At 49.1% G+C, this 27,932-nt stretch overlaps 2 protein-coding genes across 10 annotated transcripts in view; both read right to left on the reverse strand.

Annotated features, from left to right (window-relative positions):
- LOC121596665 overlaps positions 1–9,280 on the reverse strand; it is an 85,086-nt gene extending 75,806 nt beyond the window's left edge. For 6 of the 9 annotated variants that reach the window (XM_041921857.1, XM_041921819.1, XM_041921839.1 and 3 more), the window contains exons 1-2: positions 8,694–9,280; positions 741–844 (exon numbers count right to left, since the gene is read on the reverse strand). The gene's annotated coding sequence lies outside the window, so the exon portion shown is untranslated. The remainder of the gene's footprint in view (positions 1–740; positions 845–8,693) is intronic. The other 3 variants (XM_041921847.1, XM_041921866.1, XM_041921875.1) reach the window with 3 other exon arrangements.
- A 4,248-nt stretch (positions 9,281–13,528) lies between these two features.
- The window catches only part of LOC121599049 (E3 ubiquitin-protein ligase Ubr3), a 49,349-nt gene continuing 34,945 nt past the window's right edge, over positions 13,529–27,932 (reverse strand). Inside the window, exons 6-10 of the mRNA XM_041926539.1 lie at positions 18,672–23,916; positions 16,884–17,569; positions 16,674–16,805; positions 16,440–16,579; positions 13,529–16,376 (exon numbers count right to left, since the gene is read on the reverse strand). Coding sequence (XP_041782473.1) covers positions 16,259–16,376; positions 16,440–16,579; positions 16,674–16,805; positions 16,884–17,569; positions 18,672–23,916 — 6,321 coding nt within the window. The 3' untranslated portion in view covers positions 13,529–16,258. The remainder of the gene's footprint in view (positions 16,377–16,439; positions 16,580–16,673; positions 16,806–16,883; positions 17,570–18,671; positions 23,917–27,932) is intronic.

Raw genomic sequence — 27,932 nt, forward strand, 5'->3', positions numbered from 1 at the left:
CAGGTGAAGTGTTGAAAAACATGCTGAAGAAATTAAAAATATGTATGATGGGCAAAAATATGTGTTAGTATGTGTATGTGTATGTGTATGTGTATGTGTATGTGTATGTGTATGTGTATGTGTATGTGTATGTGTATGTGTATGTGTATGTGTATGTGTATGTGTATGTGTATGTGTATGTGTATGTGTATGTGTATGTGTATGTGTATGTGTATGTGTATGTGTATGTGTATGTGTATGTGTATGTGTATGTGTATGTGTATGTGTATGTGTATGTGTATGTGTATGTGTATGTGTATGTGTATGTGTATGTGTATGTGTATGTGTATGTGTATGTGTATGTGTATGTGTATGTGTATGTGTATGTGTATGTGTATGTGTATGTGTATGTGTATGTGTATGTGTATGTGTATGTGTATGTGTATGTGTATGTGTATGTGTATGTGTATGTGTATGTGTATGTGTATGTGTATGTTAATGTGTATGTGTATGTGTATGTGTATGTGTATGTGTATGTGTATGTTAATGTGTATGTGTTTGTGTATGTGTGTATGTGTGTGCGTGTGTGAAGAAAACAATGTTTACATTAGAAAATAACTTCAACTCTTTTTTCTTATCCGTTTCGAAGCTCCCTGAAGTCGAAAAAGAAATATCACAAAAATGCATTCCAATAAGACACAATCAGTTTGCCACTGCTGGTTGGCATCTACACGCGACGGCATTCAACACTTTAAACTCACACGCACACACCAGAAACACATCAATCGGTTGATAGTTGACCGCCCTCGAAGGACATTGGTGGAACAGGGGCACCGGAAGAAGGAAAGCAAAGAGCCCGGGGAGTCTGCAAAAAAAAATTGAAAAAGAAGCAGAAAGAAAATGGTCAAAAATGTCGCATTATTATTTACAGGCGAATTTACTGGCAAATTCACCTCAAAGCATGTTGCGCGAGGTTTGTTCTTTTCCTTCTTTTGAGCTGTTATTGTTATTATTATTAATTTTTTGTTCTGCCCAACTGTCAAAGTGTACGAGGCGCGACCTTATTCTGCCTCGCTCCCGCAGGCAGTTTGTGAAAGCGGGATGGTTTTGCCAGTGTTTTCTTCCCCCCGTTTTTTTTTTTTATTTTTACCTTCTTTGCCTCCCTCCCACAGGATCACCAATAAGCAAATAATGTGCCGCATCGTCACATCGCAAGATGGCGCCCGCACAAGGGGAATGGGAATAATTTTTGAACGATGTGCTTCTTTGCTTCCGCTGCTGTCTGCCCGGCCCCAAGCCCGTCCTTCGCCGCAGCACATCTGATTGGAGCACAACGATGGGGCACAGGCTCCTTTTTGTGGGCATAATTTCATGTCGCACTGTTCGCAATTTAGTTGCAGCGGAGAGCACCGACGGATTACCCGATTGGGGCGACTGCTTTTGACAGGCGGCTTTGATTAGTTTCAGGGCCTCTCGTTCTTCTCCCCCCCCCCCCCCCCTAAATCCGAACCGAAGCTGGCGTAATGGAACCTTTCCGACGGTGTTCCGTGTTGACATTCGTCCGGGAGCAAGCCAGTAGTATGTATTGCGCTGGCAAGCATAACTCGAAGCTTCGCAGGCAGCTGCTGAACATGCTGCCCATACATTTAGCTGCCGTGCTGCCGGAAGGGGCAATGTTCCAGCCCAGCTTGTCAAAACCACCGAACCACCGGGCTGCTAATAATGATATTAGCAGCAACAAAAACCCCGCTAGTAAGCGGCGCGTGCCGTACAGATTGCATAGTGCCGGGCGGAACTGCCTCTCGTGGGAGAATCGCTCGAGAAACACTGCCAGCGATAGCGACTCGCATCTGGTTCTGGTGCGGGTGATTTGTGCTCTAACGATTTCAACAACGATTGGCAAACCGTTATTATTCTTTTTGTTTCGCACAGACCGCCAGGTGCTTTCCTCTTCCGGCGCCAATGTTTTCGGCGACCTTGCAAGCAGCTTTTACCTTAGAAACATTTTCCATCTATTGTTCTAGACTGTTCATTTGCTCGGCACAAAGTTCGCGGAAAACGGTTTGTTGCAGAGGGCCTCACTGATTGATTGCTGGTAGAGAGCTGTTGCGTGACATTACGAGCAACCATTTAACAGAATCAAAGCGAATTTGAAATAAACATACCATATCGAGCAGCACGTAATTCTTTCGAACGCTGAACATTCTAACTTATTAATTCACACAAACTGGCTGTTGCGGGCTTTAAGGGCATTGGGGCGTTTATGTCAAACAAGCGGCCGTTTTTCCCTGGAATGCTGGAATGACACTTCCAGGAGATTGCTATGCGGACTAAACGTCGCGTAAATCGATACAAGCACACAGCAAGCTGAAATATTATGCAACAACTGAATTTCAATAATTCTTTTTTTGCAGTTTTGGGATATTTTAGGCAACATACTTCAAAGTTTAATTTAAAATGGTTCTACCACCCGTTCGAAAAAGGGCAAACAAATAACCAAAAGCGATGGTTGTTATTAAAATTAAAAAAAATCAAATAAAGCATTCCAGCAGCGGTCTGATTAGTGCGCAGCTCAGTGTCTGGAAACATACAGCATCATGAAGCTCGCGCGTTTAAAATTATGACCAAACCAAGTACACTCGTAGATCCTTGACACAGTACAAACTTTCGAGTTTCTGAGACAGTGTAAGCGTATAATTAAACAGAGCTGGAATTTTTGAGCAGTTGAAAATGAAATTATTGGCGCATTTATCGATGCAGACGTTTAGTGCGTTACGGCTGCACCGGGAGACACAGTCAGTCCGGGTGACTTGTAGTCGAAGCTGGTCCTCTTGCTACCCTGGGATACGCCGGGTAGAAGCACCGATAAATCTAAACATGCGAGAGGCCCAATCTGACTGCGTATGACAGACCACATAAATACGATTGCTCTCTCCATTTGCCAATAATAAATATTTAAATGTTTTTTTTTTAGTTTTGTAAAACAACATTTTCATCAAGTTATGGCATTAAAAATATATTATTCAAAAACAGCAAATGAAATAAATCGCTTGAGACAGGCATGAGTACCCTTGAAGTCCGCAGGCAACATGCGGCCGTGAGAGTCTTCTATGCAGACTCACGGCACAATTTCCAAATCTTTCATAAAAACGAAATTCAAAATTAAAAGCCTAATTTGAAAAAGATTGATTTATCCTTTGTAGGCGTTCAAACGATGAAATTACTTCAAAGTTTTCTATTGCTATTTGGTGCAACAATCCAATAATGGATCTGAGGCCTTTAAAAGCCCATCTTTGGAGTAGAAAATCTATCAAGAATGGTGATGCGTCCTTTTCCTAAGAATTTATAATAAAATAAACATTCAAAGGATTATAACGATTGAATTGAACATTACGAAAGATTTTATAAACACACATATTGGGTAGAAAGGAAGATACTTCATCGTGGAAGTATGGCCACTACTAATTTAAAAAGGGTAGTTTCGGCAAAAACTAAGGAACAGGAAAAGAATATTGTGCTCAAGATTAGATTAGAGGGCGCAACTAGTGTTGGGTAAATCTGATTCAGATTCATGAATCTGAATGAATCTTTGAAATGATTCAATGAATGTGAATCCCGCTTGCGAAGATTCATGAATCTCCCAATATTCGTTAATTACCAAAAAAGAACTCTCGAAAGATTCATGAATATCAAAAGACTCATATCTCTAGGGATTCATGAATCCCATGAGATTCATACATCTCCAAAGTTTCATAGAGTTTGAGCTTTTTATTATTCTTCTTTTTGAAGCTACTACCTACCTGGTCATGCCAGCCTTTCAGGACTTCTTGACAAGTACCAAGCAGCTGAATAGTTTGTTTTGCTGCGGGGAGACGGTCCATGCGTGGGTTTAAGATGTTGGGGACGTTGTTTGGTGGGATCGCGCAAATTTACTATTTTGCAAATCATACGTCTCTATTGATTCATGAATCCCTGGAGATATATGAAGTTTCATGCATTTATTAATCTCTTGGATTAAAGAATCTTTAAAGATTCATATAATTTTCCAGATTGATAAATCCTTAGAGATTCATGAAACTTTAGAGATTCTTTAGAATAGAGATAAATCTTTGAAGAGTCGATTCGAGATTCGAATCCTTCATCACTGAAGGTTCATATGAATGAATCTCATCGAAAGAGTCATGAAACTCAACACTATGGGCGCAGCAGCTAATGGGCCCTTTTCCCTTTTAAGACCGCAGGAGGAAATTTCGACCTGTCACCTGTGTGCATTGTATAGCAGTTTTCGAGCAGCTATCAAAGTGGGTATAATACACAGGTGGGCTTATCCCAAGGTGTATGGTATCGCTTCTGTTGGGTGAAATAGTGGCAGACATCTGTCAATCTCTGCATACTAATTCCCAAAGTGTATGTACTTGGTTAGTTCTCATAGCCTGTTTTTTATACCCAAATTTGAATGTCACTGTTTGTTCTGTCAAACAACACAAACACTTTTGGGGAGTGAGCACTTTTGCTCAAAAAGGTTTTCTGGTAACATGACGAAACACTCTTAAAATCTGCATTATATTCACTAAAAGTTCTTCAAACACGTGAAACACTGCTAATTGTAAGCTAAATCAAATCATTTTTGTTTCGATAAAACATCTTGAATGAGGAGACCAATGTCTGCTACGTCTGCTACCTATTATATGGGATGAGATCACCTGGTCTACATACACATTGATTCTAGATTCCACCACCTCAATGCACCATGGGATGGATGAAAAACACGACCGTGTTATTATATTTTTCGAGCAGGTACTCGAATATAATTCTAGCTTTGAGGCTAAAATAATCTAGGCAGAAAATCGCAGAATACTGTCAAACTTTATCTTAAAAAGCTTGTTAATATCGTGAAAGGCTCTAAAGTCAGTCATTCAATCGGGAAATAAATAGTCTCGTGAATATATAATTAAATTTATAAACTATTTAGATAAATGGACCATGTATTTGGATGTACTATAAATGAACTATGTTTTATATTAACTATCGTGGCAGATTGTGAGAGTAAAATGTCAAAAATCAATCAAGTTTCACATCGGCTATCGCTTCCCTCCCGCTCTCACTCGCTCCTGCTTAATCGACAGTGCTAAATATTTTAGTAAAAAAAATATTCAAAAAAAAATAAAAAACTAAATATTTTTGTAATAAATATAGTAAAAAAATAAAAACCCGATATAAATCTAAAAAATCAAAAAATACGCAAAAGAGGATATTATTGACCCCCGATAAAAACAAATAGAAAGAGATACCAGTGCCAACCAAAAAAGGTCCCATAAATTACAAATGGACTTAACTGCTATTTAGCAAACTCTCACACACACACACACACACCTCGAGCAGGGATACATTGAGCGAGAAAAGGAAACAATAACAGCATCTAAATGAAAAGCTAATTGCGCCCTGGCAGCTCCAAAGCGGAAGCTCCTTTTCCGGGCTACCGTTGCTTTGCGATTGCTTTTGCGGGCCCTGTCTCCACCCAGCTGGTGGGAGATAATAACATGCCCCCCCCATCACTAGTAGCAACTAACTGATAGGTTGTCCACTTTTTTTTTATTCTCGATGGGGACAATTTTCTTTTCAACGATAATCACGAACTGCGAGCGCTTGCAAATAGAATTTTCAAATTTCCTCACCACAGCCGAGCTTTCGAGGACGGAATGTAATCATTTCTCGATTACCGCACCGAGTAGATCCGTACACACACACACACACATATTCACCGCAACAAACAGAAGCTCCGTCCAGCTCGTTCGGTGATGGTCGGCTGGCAAAGTGTGCCCGATCGATTGTTGTTTGTACTGAATGTTTGCAGGTTCCAACCGTTGCTGCGGCTGCTGCTGCTGCTGCTGCTGCTGCTAATCAACAAGATTGCGAGCAAACAAACACATAAAAAGAAATCCCTTCATACCATTTTTTATTTTTTGCTTTGCCCCTCCACCCAAAGCTCAGGTCGAATTGTGCTGCTGTTGTCGTTTCGCTTTGATTTTGTTGCCGCTTGCTGTGTGTTATTGCAATTTAGCTATTTATTGCTAACCGACGTGCAGCAGCGCAGGCACACGTTTCCGATTCCTGGCCAATTCGTCTGCCGGGGGACGGTGAACCCGGGAGGGGGGAGGTCGCCGGTACGAACGCATGCGAAATTAGTAACCCATGGCAAAAAAGGCGCCACACACCCGTAGTTAAATTATCGACACACACAAACACACACACAAAAACACACATCTGCACGATAGTAATCGGATTGTTGGCTATGCTTACTCTCTCTCTCACTCTCTCTCCCATCTCTCGTTCACATCCTTCTTCTGTATTTGCTAAAAATTGGACCTCGTTTGAAATGTGAAACCGAACAGTCCCGTGCCAACGTCTGGCTGCTAAGAAGCTTCGCATCTTCTATCGCTTCCCTCCCGCTCGCACTCGCCACTCTCCTTCTGTCGATCCCTTTAATCGACATTGCAAAAAAACATATATGTATAAAAAAAATACATCAATGGATGGAAACACCTCTGCTGGCTTGGCCAAACTATGCAGCCTTCGTTATTGGCGAGAGCCCGATCACGTTTCGCTGCCGTGTGTGTTTGGATTTGGATTTTTGGCTTGAGGCTTTCGAGCCGGGCCCGACCCGCCTTCCAAGCAGCCTGAGCGTGCAGTGGCTCCGGAGGCTTTCGCATTGTTGACCCTCTAGGGGAGGCCGCTTTTGCTGACAAATGTGTATTCTAGACAAGCGACCGTTTTATTTCCGCATTTGTTTGGGCTTTTGTTGCTGCGTTTTGTATCACTGTTTTGTGACAGGCACGCGGCAAAATATTCAAAACACACACCCAATCACGACCGGATTGGTTAGCTTGTTTTTTTTTTTTATATATATTTATATTGCCGAATGTGAGGTGTAAGGCGACGAAACTCACGCAACAAAAAAGCCAAAACCCCTCTCAAAAACGTTTTAGTGTCCAAATTGATTCTTCCTCATTTTAAGGGTGGGGGGGGGGGCGAGATAGACGAGTGTGGGGGAAGTAGCATCCTTTTTTGCTGCTGTGTTGCCTATTTGCAGTTTCCATTTCGCTTCGATGCCGTGCTTCGCCCGGGACCGTTTTAGAGCGGGAAGAAAAACAACAACCCTTCCGCTCGTAGTACCTGTGTGGGAGGGGAGGTTTAGTCAACGTTCGGCAGTGCCGGCTAGCCTTAATGTAATAAGATTGCTTTTGGGCTGGAAAAGAAAACCAAAAAAAAAAAAAACCCCAAAAACTTCTCACCGGCTACAAAACGGTTCCAACATCAAACGAAACGATGCCGCGATTCCGTCAGGCGCAAGCACACAGCAGCGCACACAGCGGTACATTTCTACACTGTACCACACCACACGTACATAGTGCGCTGCAGAAAGTGAAAGCATAAAATCATCACATTTCAAACGTGAGGATTCGCGAACAAACACATCACTCCCTCCGGCTGGCTGTCTATCTCGGTTTAAGCCCATGTTTGTCGAAAGATTCATTGAAGGAATTGCTTTTCCATTCCCTGTGTGTGTGTGTGTGTTTTTTCTGTCTGTCCGCGAGCCACTGCTTCTTATCGAACGCGACTGTTTGCGCGAAACGAAAAAGGCACTTATCCCTTATCTTATAGGTTGACGAACAAAATATAAAAATAATTCTACCGACAAGAGATTTTCTCAAAATATATACACACACACACACAGAATGAATTTTCTACTTCTTCTTAAGCATCTTTTATGCACAAACACACGGGAAGGGATGATCACGTGACGCAATGTTTATTTTGCCAACATAAAATGGGCTATTTTTGTTCAGCTGTTGTCAGGATTTGATACCAAGCCGGATGGGGGTTTTATTTCCAGAACCTTGCACGCTACCACCGGCACCACCTGTGCTCCGCTCGGAAGAGGTCGTTGGTTCTCCATTTAAATGACAGCAGAGCATCAAACTTGATCACTCTTCAAAGCGCGTTGTTACTGTTCCACAGCTTGCATGTAATGCATCGAAAATGGTGGCCATTCCCAACTCCAAAAAAAAAAAAAAAAAAAAAAAAAAAAAAAAAAAAAACAGAATAAAGCCATAGCTTATAGCTCGCCGCTCAGAGATCCGAGGAGTTAAAAACCAGTCTGGCTCGGTTGAACGGTGGATGAATCTAATGTTGCAAGTGATTGAAGTTTGTTTTGGATATGGAGGAGCAGAGTGTGCCTGGGGGTTTGGGAGCGCAATGATCACCGCTCGGTTTGCTAACACTGCCCCCGCGCGCGTGTGTGTTGTGTGCAGCGCTGGCGTGCCCGAGAGTGGGCAATCGAAGCAAACAGAATGCTTTTATCGATAAAGTTGAAATCGATAGCGCAGTCCACGGATGGGAAAATGGTCCAAAGGGATGAAAACGATTTTTGTTTTTTTTTTTTTGGGTTGATACTCAAAGGAAACACATATTATTCGAAAATGGACGCGCGAATAGACAGCACTCTTGCCGCACTGTTAATGCACTCGAGCGGTCGTTGTGGTTGTTCTTGCGTTGCCTTTCATGATGGACAACAGTGTTGCTCAATGGGAAAGCATATCAATTGGCAAAGGCAACAGTGCCATGTTGGAAACAAAGCTTCAGGGCATTAAATAATTAATTTACACTAAATAATTAACTGTAAACCACCGCTCTTGGTGGACACACCTACCTACCTGCACAAAACTTGAGACGAATATTCAGGCGTTCAAACCTTTTCGTTGTTCACTTTTGATTGGTTGCTAGAGTGAGGGTTTTTTCGGCAGACAATTTTCCGTACTTCAATTTTCACTTTGTCCAAAAACAAAACAAAATAAATAATTACAAAAAAAAAACTTCCCACAAACTGTGACAAAAAACGATCGCTTTTGCTTTCACATGCTTTCGAATTCGCGTTAAATTTCACAACTTCCGGTAGCACTACCGCGCGTCTTCTTGGTGTCACTCGTATATAACACACGTACACACCAAATTTTCAAAACACTTCAAGCATTCCTCTCATTTCTGAGACTCACACACAGCACACTGTGGTGTGGGCTCGATCGTCCCGTGCTCTGCCCGATGCGCGTTGATCGGTGTGAACCGTTTCCACTGCGATTCGATCGCCGCTGGCGGGGCGCGAAACAACAAAACCACACAGAGCCAGACACACCAGTTGACCAGGAGTAGTACTGGCACGCGGCCGCACTGCTCAGCTGTTCGACAACAACTGGCGAAGCTTCGGGTGCAGCTGTTAAGAGCCGTTTAATCGTGGCCGTGCTATCACACTGCCCGCAGCCGGCCAGCAGGCAGCAGCCAATGTGCCAATGTGCCTGCTCGAAACCAGCGCCACGTTCGTGCACTGTTCGGCTGTCGTTCGGGCCGATAAAGCTCGTGTGCCGGCTGTTCTGTTTTCCTTTTTTTTGTTGCTCTCCTCACTTTGATTTCGGAAAATTCACTATGGGAGCGTTGGTGATGGTTAGTTCATTTTGCGGTGGTCTTAAGAACTTGAAGATTACATTCCTTTTTCATATACATTTAAATGGTTTTCTTATTTACATAAAAAGAGCTGCTGTTGAGTAGGACTTCAGAATGATGTTTTAAAATAAATTTAAACACATCGGGATAAATGCCTCAGAATCAATTTGCACAAATTTCCTTCGTGGTCCCATGGTGGACCGACCGACACTGAGAGTTCGGCATCATCGTACCCGCGCTGGGAGGCGTGCACGGTGGAAGCGGGAGAGAGGGAAGGCGAAAAGCTTTCGCCACGATAACGCACACGCGAACGCAAAAGGGAAGCAAACATTTCCTTTCCTGCCCGCGCAAACGCAACAACGCATATGATCCAACGCAATAAACACACGATTATCGGGAGCTCGGGCTCAGTTCTGTAAGAGGTGGGGTGTGGTTGTGGCTCGGAGCAAAAGGGAGGATGGTTAACTTATGACTTGTTTTTGTGTTTGCCACAGTGACAGCACAGGAGGTTCTGGTTAATCACACAAATGGGTGTATTAATTTCACGCATTGAGGGAATGTATTGGGAGGACGTTCCAATTATGGGTGCAATAGGTTCCACCGATGTGCGGATTGGCATTGCAGTGGAAGCTAATTTTTGGGTGAACTTTTTGGAATTATTTTCCAGAAATTGTGCTTTAAGCTTTGCTCGAAATATCGTTGCTTTTTTTAAGCATGTTTCGGTTTCAGTTAAGGTACAAGTTCTTATTGCGGCTATTAGAAATACAAAGTTCTATTTGTAGCACGAATATCTTACCGATAAAGTTTATATAGACTGAATGAAAAGAAAGACGTATCAAACAAATTGTTTTTAAAAAGATCCTAAGTTATCCAAATCCAGCAGTCGATTCTAATTCGATGCTACTTTAATTCCAAATTCCGCGCCTATTTGCAGCTTATCTGATGCCTATTTGACGTCTATCTGATGGCAATTCGATGAACATGCTAAACGATACATAGTCAATGCCGTTTGGATACCAATTCAGAGCAAGTTTGATGCCATTTTGCTTCGTTTTCTATGTTCGCAGCTGACTTAAGTAGTTGCGCTAACTAGTAAACTTGAAAACAATATTTACTTTTCTAGGTGTTTTTTTGAGCCGAAAGTCTGGAACTAACATGTTTCTCCTTAGCAGTACACATGCTTCACGGATGAAGAGTAAAGTATGCTTGCGTTCAAAAATCTTTTCAAATGTTCCATTCTTCTCCGATCAAAATTTCATACGAAAGGGACTCGTTGCTTTCATCAATAGACTTAGTGCTTCAAAGTATTACCTGGTAAGGCAGGGCTAAACTGTCTGCGTTTGATGCACTGAGCTGGAATACAACAATTTGACGGTAGCTTTCACTTGTTACGATGCCATACTTCTAGAATACTTAGAAATGCAACAAGCACATAAGGCAAAGTTAATCATGAGTGTCCTTGCTCGGGAGAACACAATATCTTACAGCCAAATTTAGTCCAACAAACAAGACGAGATAGATACAAATCGGTGTAGTCAAACACAGTTTTTATCGTTTCGTTTATTCCGTTGTGGCTTTCACTCTTTATTAGTGTAGGGTAAATCTTATTCAGATGCATGCATCGGAATTAATCTTTCAAGTGATTCAATGAGTCTAAAACCCGGTTGGAAACATTCACAAATCTCAAAGATGCATCAATCTCAAAAGATCTTAAAAGCTATTCATACATCTCGAAAGATTCACAAATCTCTAAGGATTCATAAATCTCGAAAGTGTCATAAAGCTTGAGCTTCCTCTTATTCTTCTTCTTGGCGTAACAACCTACGTGGTCATGCCAGCCTATACAGGCTTTCGAGACTTCTTGGAAAGTATCACGCATCCGGAAAGTTTGTTTTGCTGCGGTGAGACGGTATATCTGAGGCTTCGACGGGCATGTTGTCAAGTTGTGCGAGTTAATCAATATACTATGGGATCGCGCAATTGAGGTATTTTGAAGATCATACGTATAATAACGATTCATGACTCCTTGGAAATGTATAAATCCTAATGGATCACCACTAATGGGGTGCAGTGTAAGGTGAGAGTATCGAACTTAACGTCGGAATCGTTCGAATTTCACAGGTCCGAGGCAAGGTAGTATAGGACGAGTATAGGACTCTCATGTCAGCTCTTCAACATCTGCTCTTCAACATCGACATCATCGGCAATACTACAGCGAAGGTGTGTGAAGCGTACATTCGACTCAAGCGCGAAGCAGCAAAAATTGGATTGAGAACCAATGCGACGAAGACGAGGTCTCAGACCAGCTGGGAGGCAGTGTATTAGTCGACGTCAATCTCCGATCTCAAAGTGGTAGAGGGTCTTACTCATCACTTTAGTTTCTTGGGACGGTCGTTACTTCGGACAATGACATCAGCAGCGAAATCCGAAGACGCGGGGAATCGTGCATACTATGGGCTTCACCGACTGCTGAGATCCCGAAGACTTCGAATGTGATCCGCCCGGTGGTCCTCTACGGACGATGAGTCTTGGACCATCCGAGTGGAGGATGCAAACGCTCTGGGCGTGTTTGAGCGACGGATCCTCCGGACCATCTTTGGCGCTGTGTTCGAACATGGAGTTTGGAGGAGAAGCATGTTGTGAGCATGCCGGACTCATACCTCACCAAGATCCCCAGTCCGGCATAAAGCGCAGGAGAGCACAAGGAACTCGATGGCTAGATCAGGTGAAGCAAGACCTGTTAGAGGTCGGGTGTCTACATAGATGGGAGGCTGAAGCCAGGGACCGAGCATCCTGGAGAATGATTGTTGACCTGAGAGAGATTTATGAATCTTATGGTTTCATGAATCTTTGGAGATCCATTGATTTTTAGAGATTCATGAATCCTTGTAGATTCTTCAATGTTTTGAGATTTCCTGAACCTTTAGAGATATTTGAATCTATGGAGATTCGATTCGAGATTAGAACCACTCATCGCAGAAAATTCATATGAATGAATCTCAACGAATGATACATGAAACCGAGCACTAACCTTTACAGGGTTTCCCACGATTTATTGGTTGGTTCCCATCAATGTGGTATTGGAATATGTTTTTTTGGTGCGTACCCACGATTTTTTGGCCGTTTCCCAGAACTTGTTGGTTCAATTGTATTGATATCCAATCGGATGGTACCTAATAAATTCCAAATCTATGAGATACGATGAAGAAATCGTGAGACGAGCCCAAAAAATCATGGGAACTGACCAATAAATCGTGGGAAATCCTGTATGGACGTTAGAGTTTTACATTTTTAATTGCTTAGATTTGAGTTTTAGATTTTAAAGAGTCGAATAGATAAATTTTATTTTCAAACCAGTCCTAAAAAGTTATGCCGGCCCCAGTTTCAGTTATTTTTAATCGTCAAATAAAAAGATGAACAAAAATTAAAAGCATTTGTTTCTCGCCCTACCGTAGCTTACAGAAAACCAATCCTTACACTTTGTAGGCACCGAATGAAGCGGAACGTTGGGTACGTCTTGACTCCTAGACACAACAAGCATCTAGTTTCGCTTGAGTAGCTCCATTTCAAACAGCAAACCATCGGTTTCTTTTCAAATAAGCAGCACAGATCACACCACCACATCGTACCGGGTGGTTTCTTCCGCCCTGCTTGCCGGTGGTGGTGAATGAGTGAGGCATGTTCCTAGATTTACCACACGCGAGAGGCAGAACGTGGGTCGGCCGTACGTTCCCAGCCACACAGCAACGGGATTAAAGCAACGGGTGGGCATGTTTGTCCCACCAATCAATATTACATTTCGTTCTTGGAAATTAATATTGAAACAAGCACCCGCACCCGCTCAGGGCTACATTAAATATGGGTAAGAAAGCGATAATAATCGTTTTGACTGACATGTGATATTATCGGCCACCGGGTGCGGAAGAAACTGCAGAAAATGTACTCAGGGACAACCAATATATGTAGGAGAGAATATTCCATTTCGGATGATAAAAAGCTATTGATGATAAAAAGAGTGAACACAAACACACGCACACATCAACACAGAGCCACGTATGGAGCATCCGGATTTTCTTGACGATGCATACAATCTTACATTTATCTAGCATATTACAACACTACCTCTTTTCAATATACACATTTCGCAGGGATTATACACAATAGCGGGCGGGGTAATAATAATAATAATAATCATTAAAAAAAAACAGTGGTAGGAGGGCACAGGGGGTTAGAGAGTATATAAACGTAATTCTCATAATTGTAACCGTAAACAATAATAAACCGCAACGTAACTAACCTAAGAGTAATTGTGTCGCATGCGTATGCATAATGGAGGAGCAGCGGCGCACGTGCGCTTGGAGGATGGGGTAGCGGGGGAGCCCGGGTCTGACGCAGCGTCACCACTGGGAGGAGACACACACGCACGCACGCACGCACCCGCACTGCTCCTCATCTTAATGAACGAAAAAAAAAAACAAAAAATAATAAACAACACACCGAAAAACAACGAATCGACGAATTCGATTCGTGCAAAAGCTTGCGAGCAGCATCACTTACAGGGTAACTTACAAGTAAGCTGTGGGGAGCATTATGATGAGGGTTATCGGGGGTCCTCACAAGCATTTCTAGAACCCCCCCCCCTCTCCCCCATTCCCCAGTTCCATCCCAAGACTATCTACCAATAATTCGTTAACCAGGCTAAATTCTCGCTCGTTACACGTCGTTAAATTTCATATTCTAATAGATTTATTTCCCCCCCCCCCCCCTTCCTTTCCTCTCATGCGCGCCGTATTTGGCCGGCCGCGAAACACTAAACAACATGTATGCGGGGGCGCTCGGTTTGTGTCTCTCTTTCGCATTATGAGTGTTGTTGTTATTTTTTTCTTTGTTTTTTCCTTGCGCGCGCCTTGCACGCTTTGGAAGTGCAAAAACAGTAACGACACGCACACATATATTCATTCGCACCTACACACACACACACACACACATTACCATTCAAACAGCCAGAGACACACACACACATCACAATTGTAGACCAATTAGGACAGGAGGGGAGGAGGGGTGTGTATAGGGGAAGGATTTTAATTGAGTCCAGAAAAGCTTTTCCATTCCAAACCGTCACAAGAACGCTCGTTTTATCGCTCTTCTCTCTTTAACGCTTTCTCTCTCTCTCTCTATCTCTCTCGCTTTCTCTGAGTATAAGATGCGTTAAACTTCACGTGAAAGAATTCAATTCAATAATATATCTAGCGCTACAGTGTGTGCACCGCAATAGAGCAGCATACTAAAATACACGTAGAACTCTAGTACAACACACACACACACACCCACACACACCACAATTATGAAGGTGGAGGGGCTAGGGGGGTGTTAATATCATCCATTTTTCTACCTCCTCTTCTTCCTCTTCTGCCTTCCAAGTCTCGTTTGTTCCGTGCACCACCCCCCGAAAGCCCCGATAAGCGTACCCGCGAATGCTCGTAAGTATTAACGCATTCTCGCAATCTCCTTTGCCATTTCCCCCGCACTGCTGCCATTCGCTCTGAACCACTCTCTAACTCCTAACCACAATGCACACGCCTTTTTCTTTTCGCCTATTAATAGTACACAACACTATCTAAATGGTACATATAGAGTGGTTTTATATATATGCGCGTGTGTGTATATATATACGTATATATATATGCATTTATATATGCTCCTACATAAATATGAATGTGTGTATGCAGAGCCTCGGTTGCCTGGTCGAACGCGCGAAACTAATCATGCGAAACGGGGCGATTTCCAGTTCCATTTTTGTTTTGCTTTCATTTTTTCAAACCTTTGAAAAGCAGCGCCTCGCTGCGACAACCAAAAATCAAATAACAAACATATATTGTTTCTCCGTGTGTGTGTGTGTGTGAGTGTGTGGATGTGTGTGTGAGAGAGAAAAGGATAGCTGGGTCGCGGCATGAGCACCGACTTAATAAAGCCTTTTTTTTTGGTAGGGTTAGATTGGGGTTGGGATTGGGAGGCGGAGACAAAAATAAATCGCAACAAGACAGTGCGGTACACACACACATAGACACACACATACACACGAAAAGGAGTGTATATATCACAATTTCGTCACACAAAGCTACCAATTTTGATGTTTACATTTTAACGGTCACAAAACGGGGAGTTTTGCCTTTTCTTCGAAATTCATCGTCACCTTAAATCTCTATCGCTCTTTCTCTCTATCCCTCTTTATCTATCTCTCTCTCTCTCTCTCTCTCTCTTTGCACTGCACGTGCTGAGTACTTGTGTGTGTATGTGTCCCTTGAGCCGGAGGCGGATGTTTGGACGCAAAGGAAGGGAAGTGCGTGGTGAGCGAGTATGTGCAGACCGAGAGCCTGCGCCCTGGATGGGGAGTGGAAGGTTCAAACAGCGACGGGGGGACACACTGGGACAACACACATCGATGATCAGCGGCGCGACCACTCACACACAGCGTCCGCGTCGCTCCTCGGGCCTGTGCTTTTTCGTTTTTGTTTGCCGTGCCACGGCAAATGCTCAACAAAACCCTTGGTGTAGTTGTAGAAAAATATCACAAAACGTACATACACATACACACAGACACGCATACACTCAAACACACACACACACACACACGCACACTGGGTGACTCCTTTGCGATCGCAACTTGTCCTGTGTCCTGTCCCCGGTTCGCCTTCCCGGGCTGTCCGGATTGTTTGTAAGCCGATGTCTGCTTACGTCTGCGCTGTGTGGGGATAGCAGCACAGTAAACCGGGCTCTGTTTTTTTTACAGCGAATCCCGATGCCACACCCAGTTGTGCTTGGTGTGGGCGAACCGGTGCGACAGCCACTGCGATTCGAGCAGATTGAACCGATCCTCGCTAAGATACAGCGGTTTGCCGCGCCTAAAATCAAATTCAAAGCATTAGAAAACCGGGTCGCTCCTCATCGCACGCAGACAGACTTACTTTAAATCACGATCCTCCTCGTCGTAGTCGTCCAGGTAGAGCGAACCCCACAGGCACGCCCGGTGGCCCCGAATGACGATGATGTAGGTCGAGGTGATCACGAGAAAGATGCCCGTCCCGCCGCCGCAGCTAATGGAGTGCTGAAGTGAGAGAGAGAGAGAGAGAGAGAGAGAGCAAAGGAATGGGAATGAGAATCCCTGTGCCGACGGGGCCTTCCATCCCTCGGTTACTTACCCGCACTGCCTCGCAGTAGTCCCGCACCTTGCAGCACGACTGCTTGATGCACACGATCGTGCCGCACAGCAGACAGATGGAGCTTTCCTTCGGCACGTTCTGACACTTCTGGCACGGTTGCTCGTGGTAGTACTGTTTGCGGGGAAAGAGGGCAAAGAATTGGCAACGCCGAAACCACATGCAAAGACCCACAACCCCCACCCCACTTACCGTAAACAGCCGCTCGTATTCGCGGGGCAGCCCGAGCAGCTTCGGCTGGCGCCAGTCGATGTGCTGCTGGACGATCAGCGACCGGGTCGACTCGTAGGTCGGGCGCAGGTTGCGCAGCTGGTCGCACCAGTTCTTCGGCAGGGCCAGCTCGGTGCCGGACAGGAAGCAGAGCGCCCGGCTCGCGTTAAACTTGTCCCAGTCCATCGAGACGGTCACCAGCTCGAGGAAGTAGACGAGCCGGGCAAACTCGAGCTGCGGCCCGGCAATGTCCGGTATCTCCGCCCGGTAGATGTGGTGCCGGAGCAGGGCGGCCACGCGCAAAAACGGCAGACAGAGCCGCTGCAGCCGCTTCTCGTACACGTCCAGATTGAGGCGCTTCGTGGTGCCGCCGCCGCCGCCACTGGTCGACTCGTACCCACCGTCGCCCTCGCCACCGAACTCGCCCATCAGCACGCTGTCGCTGCGGATGTGCCGGCAGCGATCTAGCTGGCTGAGCACGAACGCCATCGCGACGCCGATGTGCGGGACGCCCCGCTCGCGCACCACCGCCGGCGGCGGCTGGGCGGTCGGCCCGTACCGCCCCAGTATCTCGTCGCACTCCTCCTCCGTCAGATGGGTGCAGAGCTGCAGGACGATCTGGTAGTACAGCAGGTTGTACGTCACCTTCACGATGCAGGTAAAGTAAGCTAAAAGGGAAAGAGAGAGGGAATGTGTAAGAATGTGGCATGATATGGAGCGAAGGGCAGCACACCCTTCTCCCTCCTCCTTACTAGTGATGGGAAAAATGAAGTTTTCGTCGGAATCGATTCCGGCTAGCTCCGATGTTTACTGGAATCGATTCCGGATAGTAGGTCCGGAATCAGTGTCCGGAATCGATTCCAGAATCAGCTCTGGAATCAAAATAGTCCCCGGAATCGGTATCGGTTCCGGAATCGGTATCGGTATCGGTACCGGAATCGATATCGGCTCCGGAATCGGAATAGGTTCCTTAATTGGTTCCAAAATTTGCTCCAGAATTAAAATAGGCTCCGGAATCGAAACAGGTTCCGGAATCGGTTCCGAAATCGAAATCGGTTCGAGAATTGGTTTCGGATTCGGCTCCGGAGTTGTCTCAGGAATTAGAATCGGTTCCGAAATCGTGATCGGTTCCGGAATCGGAATCGGTTTCTTAATTGGTTCCGAATTCGGCTCCGGAGTTGGCTGCAGAATTAGAATCGGTTCCGAAATCAAAATCGGTTCCAAAATCGTGGTCAGTTCCGAATCGGAATCAGTTCCTTAATTGGTTCCGAAATTGGTTCCGAAATTGGTTCCGAAATTAGAATCGGTTCCGAAATTGGTTCCAGATTCGGCTCCGGAATTGGCTCTAGAATTCGGATCGGTTCCGGAATCGGAATCGGATCCGGAATCAAAATCGGTTCCAGAATTAGTTTCGGATTCGGCTCCGGAATAAGAATCGGTTCCAGAATCGAAATCGGTTTCGCAATCGCAGTCGGTTCCGGAATCGGAATCGGTTCCGGAAACTGAATTGGCTCCGCAATCAGAATCGGCTTCGAAATCGGAATCTCTTATTTCAACACCTTTTTTCAATTCAAGAACTGATTCTCATTTCGGAGCCAACTGAAATTCTGGAGTCACTTCTTATTCCGTTACCGGAGCAAATTGCTATTCCCAGATCGCTTCCGATTCCGGATCCGATTCTGATTCCGGCGCCGATTCCAATTCCGGGTTTGGCACCGGAGTCAACTTCGTAATCGGACTAATCTAATTCCAGTACCAACCACTCCTTACCTTGATCGAGATGGAGCGGCGCGAGCAGGATAAACTTGAGCAGCAGCGCGGTCGGATCGCTGATCAGATCGGGTATGGTTTCCGTGTCGACGATCGTGCTCGTGGCAGCGGCCGCTTTCGTCGTGTCGGCAGCGGCCGACGCTGCCGCCGGCGATGACACGGCGGCTGAAGGCGAACCGGCGGCTGCAGCAGCAGCAGCAGCACCGTCGGCCGTTGAGCCGGACGGCGCTCGCAGCAGCATGTCGCGCAGAAACTCCGTGTACTGGTCTTCCGCGTTGTTCCAGTCATCCTCCTCGTCATCATCATCATCCTCCTCCTCCTCCTCCTCCTCGTCGTCGTCATCATCGTCATCATCATCGTCCTCCTCATCGTCCCGCTCATCAGCCACACGCTCGTCGTGGCGTGCAGCTTTCGTAGCGGTGTTGCTAGCAGCAGCAGCAGTGCCAGTGCGCGCCGGAACCACCGCCAGCCGGTCGAAGGTCGCTTCGTGCGCTTCCACGCCCACCTCCACGCCGTCGTACGCGAGCTGGATGCCGGCGAGCCGGGACCAGGAGTGCCACGGCCAGTCGTCGCCGACCTTGAACCGGATCGGCCAGTCGTCGTTGATCATCAGCCGGACGTGCAGCGACAGCACGTGCAGCAGCGGCACAATGCAGTCCCGCTTCGGCTTGTACCGGATGTCCTCGGTGCTGCAGAGCGAGCCGCCCCGCTGGATCACCTCCGCCTCCAGGTTGGTGCGCGCGATCGACAGCACGAACGAGAACAGGCTCTGCAGCGTCACCGGGTAGCTCTTGATGATGCGCTGCGTGCAGGCGGTAATGTTGCCCATGGCGCGCCCCATCGCCTCGCAGAACTTGCTCGCCATCGGGGCCCGCTTGCTCTCCTGGAACAGCTGGATCAGCTCGAGCACAAGCGTGTGGTGGGGCGGCGTCGGCGCCCGTATCAGCGGCGCCGGCCGGTCCAGCGCCGGGCTGAGCGGCAGCACCGAGTTGGCGAGCTGCCGGCACACGGGACAGAAGAACTCGCCCAGCTCGACGTTCAGATTGTTCGGGCTGCGGGGCGTGTGCAGCGACTTGAGGTACGCGTCCTGGCAGGACAGGTGCACGTGGTGCCCGCAGGACTGGATGTGCACGCCCCCGTCCCAGCCGATGTTGTGCGACAGAAACCAGGACGTCTGGCCGAACTTCCACTGCAGCAGCTCGATGCGCTTGTTGAACTCGCTCGCGAGCGTCACACTGTCCGCGAGCCGGGCCTGGTCGTCGCGGGACAGGGGCAGCGCGAGCCGCTCGGCGCGCGTGCGCCGATGCCCGACCACGCTGCTCGACTCGACCAGCACGACCAGCCCGATCGGGTTCGTCTCCGTGCTCGGGCCGGACGTGTTGCAGATGATGCAGTCGTACTCCTTCTCGCGCAGCGCTTCCGCCTGCTGCTCCTCCGCCGCCTGTCGCTCCGCCGCGGCCCGTGCTGCCGCTGCCGCGGCCGCCGCCGACTCACCGTCAGTGCCTGCCGCAGCCGCCGCCCCCGCCCCCGTTGACTCCTCCTCGCCGAAGCCGAAATCCATGCCGGACGAATCGCCGCCCCCGCCCATCGAGGCCATCGCGAGCAGCATGAACCGCTTCTGCCGGTTCGCGAACTCCTCCATCATCTTCTTCTGCCGCTCCTTGGCCCGCTTGGTGCGCTCCTCCTTTTCGCGCGCCTCGCGCGCCTTCTGCTCCGCCTGCCGCTCTCTTTGGTTCGGCCACAGCTCCGCCCGGATCTGCTCGATGCGCACCGCGCACGTGGCGTCCAGCGCGGCAATCTTGCGCAGCAGATTGCCGATGAAGAACGGCCCGTCGCCGATGCGCGAGTCGGAGATGCGGCCCCGGCCCCGGTGCGGCGGTGCCCCCTGCTGTTGACTAGTAGTTTCCTCACCGCCACCGCCGCCGCCGCTGCTGCCGGCGGGCGTCTCCTCCTCGTCCAGCTCCATCTTTGCGTGGTCGCCGTCGGGCTGCTGCCGCGGACCGGTGCTGGACGACGCCGGCACGCCCGTTCCGGCAGGGGGCTGGCTGCTGCCGCTGGTCGATGCAGTACTACCGCCACTACTTGCTGCTGCCGCCGCCGTCAGCTCGTCCTCCGTTTCGTCGTCGAGCGAGAAGCTGTCCAGCGCGCCGCTCAGCTGCGAGTGCAGCTTCAGCAGCAGCGAGATGATCGACTCCTCCAGCACGATCGTGTCGCTCTCGCTGTTGCCTTCCCGGCCGGTCGGCCCACCCGCGCCCTCGCGCGTCGTCATCTCGCCGACGCCACCCGCACTGCCGTGCTGGTTCTGCTGCTGCTGCCGGCCGTGGTGGTTCGCCATCATGTTGCGCCGCTTGAACCGCGTCCAGTTCGCCTGCCCACCTCCCGCACCGCCCGTCCCACGGGTCCCACCAGCACCGGCAGCGCCGGCGCTACCACCACCCGCCGGCTGCAAACTGCGATGGTAGTGGCGGGGCGTTTGCTGCGCCAGCGACTGCGCCCCGTGCTGTGCACCGCCTGCTCCTCCTCCTCCTCCTACTCCGCCTCCACCTCCTGTGCCCGCTGCGCCGCTGTGATGATGGTGATGGTGATGGTGCCGATGGTGATGGTGGTGATGGTGGTGATGGTTCGCGTGGTAGTAGCTCTGCAGCTGGTTCGGCTGCTGCGGCACCACGCTCAGGCTGCCGCTCGTGCCAACCGCCGCCGCTGCCGGGGCGGCCGGCGACGAAGACGACGATGCCGCCGCCGCTGCCGCCACCGCCGCCGCTGCCCGGTTAAACGGCAGCAGCATACCACCGGTCGCTTCCACCGCACCAGCGCCAGTCGCACCGAACACGGGCGGCGTCAGGGCACGCTGCTGCGGCTGCTGCTGCGGTATCGCTATCTCCTGCCCGCCGACTTCGCCACCCGGCACCGGCACAAACTCGTGCCGGATCATCAGTTCCACGCCGGTCGGCCCGCCCGCCGGCACATCGTCCGCCGCCTCCTCCACGATAAACTCGGTCGCCCGGGCCGGACCGCCGGCGCTGTCGCCGCCGCCACTGGCGGTGGCGCGTATGAGCGCCCCGGGCCCGACGCCCGCCGCCGGATGATGATGATGGTGGTGATGGTGGTGATGGTGGTGATGCAGCAGTCCCGCACCACCAGCACCACTCGCCGCCGTCCGCCGCCGGCCCAGCTGCACCGAGCGGGTCCGGCTGCCGACCAGCGTGGCCCGCGGCCCGATCGACTGGATGTCGGCAATGTCGGTCGCCTCGTCCCCGCCGTCCTCGTCGTCCTCGTCCATCCGGCGGCGGCGTGCCCCGTTCTCGGACGGGCGGCGACGCCGCCGGTCTCCACCTTCGCCCTCCTGCTCGGCTGCCTCGTCCTCGCCACCGTCGTCCTCCGCCTCGACGTCGATGTACTCGTCCACGTCGGCGGGCTGGACGACGTTCGCGTTGCCGATGCTGCTGCTGCGCCTCCGCTCGAGCATCAGGTAGCGGGCGCGCATCGCCAGCAGTTCGCTCGGCTGCTGCTGCTGCTGCTGCTGCTGCTCGTCATCCTCCTCGTCCTCCTCCTCCACCACAACGTCCCCGTCCGAATCCATCACGTGGTAGGCGGGCATGTCTTCGTCCTGTGGTTCCACCGTCGTCGTCGTCGTCGTGGTTGCTGTCGCCGTCGGTGTTGCGCCCGGCTGCTGCCCAAGCAGCCGCTGGAACAAATGCCAGCGGCGCCGTCTCGCCTCCATATCGTTCGCGATCGGCTGCCCACTACCCTCCGTCCCATTCTCCTCCTCCTGCTCCTGCACGTGCTCCTCGTCGTCTTCCTCCTCCTCCACCACCATCTGGCTGGTGCTGGTGGTCGATGCGGCCGGCGGTGCATGGATGGCGGCCGGTCGGCGCGCGCTAAACACGAGGCCCGCGTTCGCCATCGGCGTCAGGTCCTGCGTCAGCGGCACCACCTCCACGCTGTTGATGGCACGCGCCGGCACCAGCCGCTGCTCGACCCCGGCCGCCCCGGACGGCCCTCTGCCTCCTGCCCGCTCCACCGCGCCACCCTGGCTGGCAGGGGCCGTGGCCGCTCCGGCACCGGCCGCCGGGTCGCTCTCCGCGTTGCCGCCAATCATCATGAGCGTCTCGTCCTCGGACAGGTCCCACTCGACGTCACTGTCGAACGGGGGGCTGCCCCCGTCCAGCGGCCGGTACGACACGGGCGAGCGGCGCATCGCCGGCAGCAGCGAGATGCGCTTCACCGTCATCTTCAGATTGTCGCTCAGACAGTTGCTCGGGTAGCAGTTGAGCAGATCGGGCACCGGCTCCCCGCCGCACCCAATCACCGACGGGCGGCCCGTCTGCTCCTCGATCGTTTTGCTCGTGGCGGCCGGTTCCGCCGTCGACCGGCTGCTGGCCGGCTGCCCGCCGTTCGCTCCGCCCGCATTGCACACCGCCATCTCGAGCAGAAAGACGGCGAGCGCGAGCAGATGCTCCGACACGTTGTGCTTGTGCACCGCCCGGTAGAAGATGGCCAGCAGCGTGGCGTGCAGGATGCGCGAGCCGAGCAGCGCGCCCGGATCGCTGTACGCCGGGCCGCACGAGCCCGGCAGCCGGAACGGGGGCCACAGGTTGCCGCTCCGGGGCATCTTGCCCGCCTGCTTCACGTACGCGCCGAACCGGTCGAGCGAGTTCTGGAAGTCGCGCCGGTGCACCGCCCGCAGCAGCACGTGCAGCGGATCGTAGTGCCGCTCCCAGACGGCCGGCACCGGCATGAACAACCCCTGCTCGAGGTTTTCCGAGCCGACCGGCGGCGGCCGGTAGATCGACAGCTCCTTCAGGTAGCGCTCGAAGTTGCGCGTGTGCGCGTTGCCGCTCCGCTCCGGCATCAGCTCGAGCAGCTGGCTGTGCGTCTTCTCGCCGGTCGCGAGCAGCGCGCTGATCTCGATCATGCACTGCGTCGTCTCGTCGTTGCCGAGGTTGATGCGGGACGTGATGAGCGTCGCGAGAAAGGTGAGCAGCCCCTCGAGCATCGAGTCCTGCTCCATCTCGGGCGGCGTGCTCAGCACGCTCATGCCGAGCCAGTCCTCCACGCCGAACATCAGGATGCACTCGCTGACGAACAGGTTCGGCGGCAGCTGGGTCGCGCAGATCTGCAGGAAGAACAGGTCCATGTCGACCATCGAGTTGCAGAAGTTCGCCTGGATGTACGTCATCGCCTGGCCCTTGATCTGCAGCCCGTTCCGCACCCACACGCCGGACAGGATCTCGTAGAATAGGCTCTGCGCGCAAAGAGGAAGAGAAAGAGAGAGAAAAACGGTTTAGAGAGTGTTGAGGTTGTCTAGCAAAGTGATGCCAACGCAAAACATTAGCATGTGGGAAGCACTGGAGCACGAGTCCAGCATCGCGAATGCTTATCGCGTGCTTACACTTTAAACCCGTTCGTGAAGCGTTCTACACATCAAGCGCTGCGTGCACGATTAGACATAGCACACTCTTTTGGGGCGGCTTTCCCCGTGTTACTAATCGTTCCTGCAACATTATATTCGTTTGGCGCTGCTTATCAAAGCAAAAGGTCTGCACCGAACTAGGGCCCAGCTGCGATGCAGCCAGCAGGCCAGTCCTGCTAAAACTATCGAACGGTTGTTATGAGCGTGTGTGTGCGCGCTAGGATTTTCCCATGTAAGAACGTTGATTAAACTAATGTGGTTTGCTGCCTTTTGATTTTGCACAACAAATCTTACTGCCATATCTGTGTGTCCCATTTGACTTTTTGCTCTCTCTTCCCTAGCATACTTTCTCCCATCTGCCGTGGGAGCTGAGAAGGTTCGCTCTTTCGGGCACAAATGTATTTATATCGAAATGGTTTTGCCCATAAGAAGCGGAAGTCGGGCGCAATCTAAAAAGGGAAAGGGACATTGAACTAGTTTGGGAAGTCAGCACGATGATTGTGATTCCAAAACGGAAGAATTCGGAAGATGTCAGAGTGGCATGGCATGGCAAACTAACGCTTGTTTATGGCAAACTCTTTACGGATTCAATTTGGAGTAAAATAAAATTGCTGTCCGTTCAGTTCAAGATACATTTCTTACTTTAACAATGCTTTATTAGTCATCTTAAAAAGGATAACAATTAGTTTTTAGTTTTAGGATCTAGGAAGAAATTGCGCAGTTTTTTTTTTACTCCAGCCATAAATATATTATCAGATTTTGCTGCTTTTTACCTAGATGTTACTTTTTTTCCTTTGATTTTCCAACTATTTTTTGAGAAAGATGACCTTTTTCTTCGTCCAAATGGGTCCTCTGCGCCATTTCTGCTGTGTGATATTGGGAAGCTGTTTTGAGTTTTCCAGCACATATTTTAATCATTCCTTTGGTTCAATTCCTTGCGCGGCTTCATACCTTGCTGGTGCTTGGATGATCTGGCTTCTTCAGAAATATTTGCAAATCATCTCCACATCCTTCTGGTGGTCCCGGACATTTGTTTTGACCAGCTCCCAACCAATTCTGGGTTTATACAATGAACATGACATACTGCACCAGTTTGCACAATAAGGAACACAATTCACTGGCCATCTTTCAATACGTATATCTCTCGCAACTAAAGCTAAGTAAGATAGCGTCATTCGTGATCAATTATTATCTTCACTGGCATAAATTTCCATTTACAATGTAGTACCAATCACACAAAATATGTTTGAAAAACATCTTCAATCATTCTGCATTCAGGTAGATGTGAATACAACTTCGATTACGGATGTGCAGCATGTGCAAATCTTCTCGGACTAGAAAATCATGCGAGATAGAAACTAAAACAGGCGTAAGTGTTTCGAGGATTTCGTGAATCTACGAAGATTCGCGAATTTGGAAAAATCAGATTCAAGAGTCGATACAACGATACTTGATTGCTGAGCGACAGGAACTAACATTGTCGCAAGATTTACTAGGCACAACACCAAACCAGTATTTACCCCCTGATTGACACCATCTAGATATCTTTAAATTGGTTGTCTTTTGAAAATCTCTGTTTTAGTTATAGGTAATGTTGGCAAATATGCGGAGTCGAGGCCGATCCGACTCTGATAATTTCGGAACCGACACCGGAAGATTGATCCGCCCAGCATTATCCGGAATCGTTCACAATCCTCAGGAATCTCCCGGAGTCGTTCGGAGACGGTGGTGTCGTCCAGAGTCGTTAGAAGTCGTCCGGAGTCGTTCGTAGTCGGCCGGAGACCTCGGGAGTCAGAGTCATCCGGAGTAGTCCGAAGTCGTTCAAAGTCGTTCGGAGTCTATCAAAATCGTCGGAGTCGTCCGGAGTCATCCGGAGTCGTCCGGATTCGGTTGGAGTCGGAGTCATCCGGAGTTGACCGATGTAGGCCTTGGAAACAAAGGGCTGTATACAAAGTGCACACGTAAAGTGAAAGGCAAAAAACACAACGAAATGAAATGCATGATCATAAGCAAATTGCACCGGACAGCAGATGTTGACTCTGACCAACTCCAATTCCGGTCGACTCCAATCGTCTCTAAACGATTCCGAATAACTCCGAATGACTCCGACTCCGATAGATTCCAGAAGAATTCGGACGTCTCCGGACGATTCCGAAAGGCTCCGGGTGACTCCGGGAGACTTCGGACGACTCAGATTTTCCCGGAGTCGAAATAGAACTAACAATAGCCGGAGTCGGATCGGAGTCGTGGGTGCGATCCAAAGACCACATCACAACTCTGTTTGGGATGATATACAGACTAATATTGTGTTTGAAGATTCATTGAGATTCTTTCATATGAATCTTCAGCGACGAGTGTTTCGAATTACCAATGATTCATGAATTCATAAAGATTCATAAATATCCAGAGATTCATAAATCTTTATAGGTGTATAATTTTCAAGTTATTGTATTTGTGCGATCCCTTGAAACAGTGGTTAACTCGTACGACTTATCAACACTTAACTTAACAACATGCCCGTCGTGGGGTCAAGTCTCGCAGGGACCAAAAAGAAGGAGCTCAAGATCTCAATTATCTGTGATATTCGATTTGTTTTCAACTGCGATTGAGATTCATTGAATCATTTCAAGGTATCATTCAGATGTATGTACCTGATTCAGTTTCACCTAACACTCATACAGACTCTACGTCCATAATAACATTATACAATGTTTTAAATAATATACAATATGGGATCTTCGGGAAATGTGCAATAGAGTTCAATGATCGCCACAGATTATTCATTAGCTCACAAGATAGCAACACTGCTTACATACCGTTGGTAATACAACCCAATGCTGACGGGTCTGCGCACTACACTGTAAGCCAGTGGCGCAATATACTACACTGTTGCGTTTTAGCGTTATATACCCCCTTCCATCTGTCAGTCTAGAATTTCGGTTAGCTGTTAAACAGTTAAAAACGCAACACTCATTACTCCACATTCCACACATGAAGCTGATTCAGAGAGAGAGACCCCATGCAAGTGGACACCGCACAACAAATAACGACCGCTCTCTGCTGCGGCCAGCCCCAGCAACGTCGTCGTGCGAAGGAAGCGCACAAAAGAACGGATCAGCCCCGCAGGTGGTGACGAACGGCCTGACTCATCCCCCCGAGCGGTCGGTCGTGCAGAAATGTGGGTTTGTGCGTACTGCGACTAATGTGCCTGTGCCCTGCTGGCCTCCGCGTGTGTCTCGATCCCTTTGGCGCGTGTCCATTCCATTCCATTAGCAGTTCCAGCTATCTTATTGGGTAGGATTTTGAGACACCGGCTAGCCATTGGCGAAAGTATGCAGCAGAGGGGTTTACGGATAATTACATCGACTGTCGGGAGTCGTTGACATTCGTGCAATTCTATGTAACGGCAGTCATAGGAGTGGTGAAACACCCGTTGCATTGCTAAACCGAAAAAATTATACTTCGTTATAGCAGTCGTAACGCCGAAAGGTCTTTCTTCTGCCACCAGTAATTTTTATTTATTTATTTTTTTTTTTAATTCAAAACAAGCATTTGTAGCCTAACTGTTCCACGAGCAGGCTCTTTACTTTTTCTTCGTTTAAAGACCCCTTCAGAACCAACGTGAATCAGAGTTTGCCGAGACCCTAGCGAAAGGGGCGACTTTGTCTTACCACCACAGAGTATGTGTGTGCGTGTGATGTAGTTGTACCGTTGCTCAGGCCAGTGAGTCACGCACGACAGAGGGGTTCGCTGTCTTGTGCGCGCGCTGCAATTATGTCTTACAGCGCCGCACAGCCATGGCGGCGGCCGATTCTGCTACCCATTCCATTAGGACGCGCGCGCGTGTG

Source organism: Anopheles merus, chromosome X (genome assembly GCF_017562075.2).
Source record: "Anopheles merus strain MAF chromosome X, AmerM5.1, whole genome shotgun sequence".
Lineage (NCBI taxonomy): Eukaryota > Metazoa > Arthropoda > Insecta > Diptera > Culicidae > Anopheles > Anopheles merus.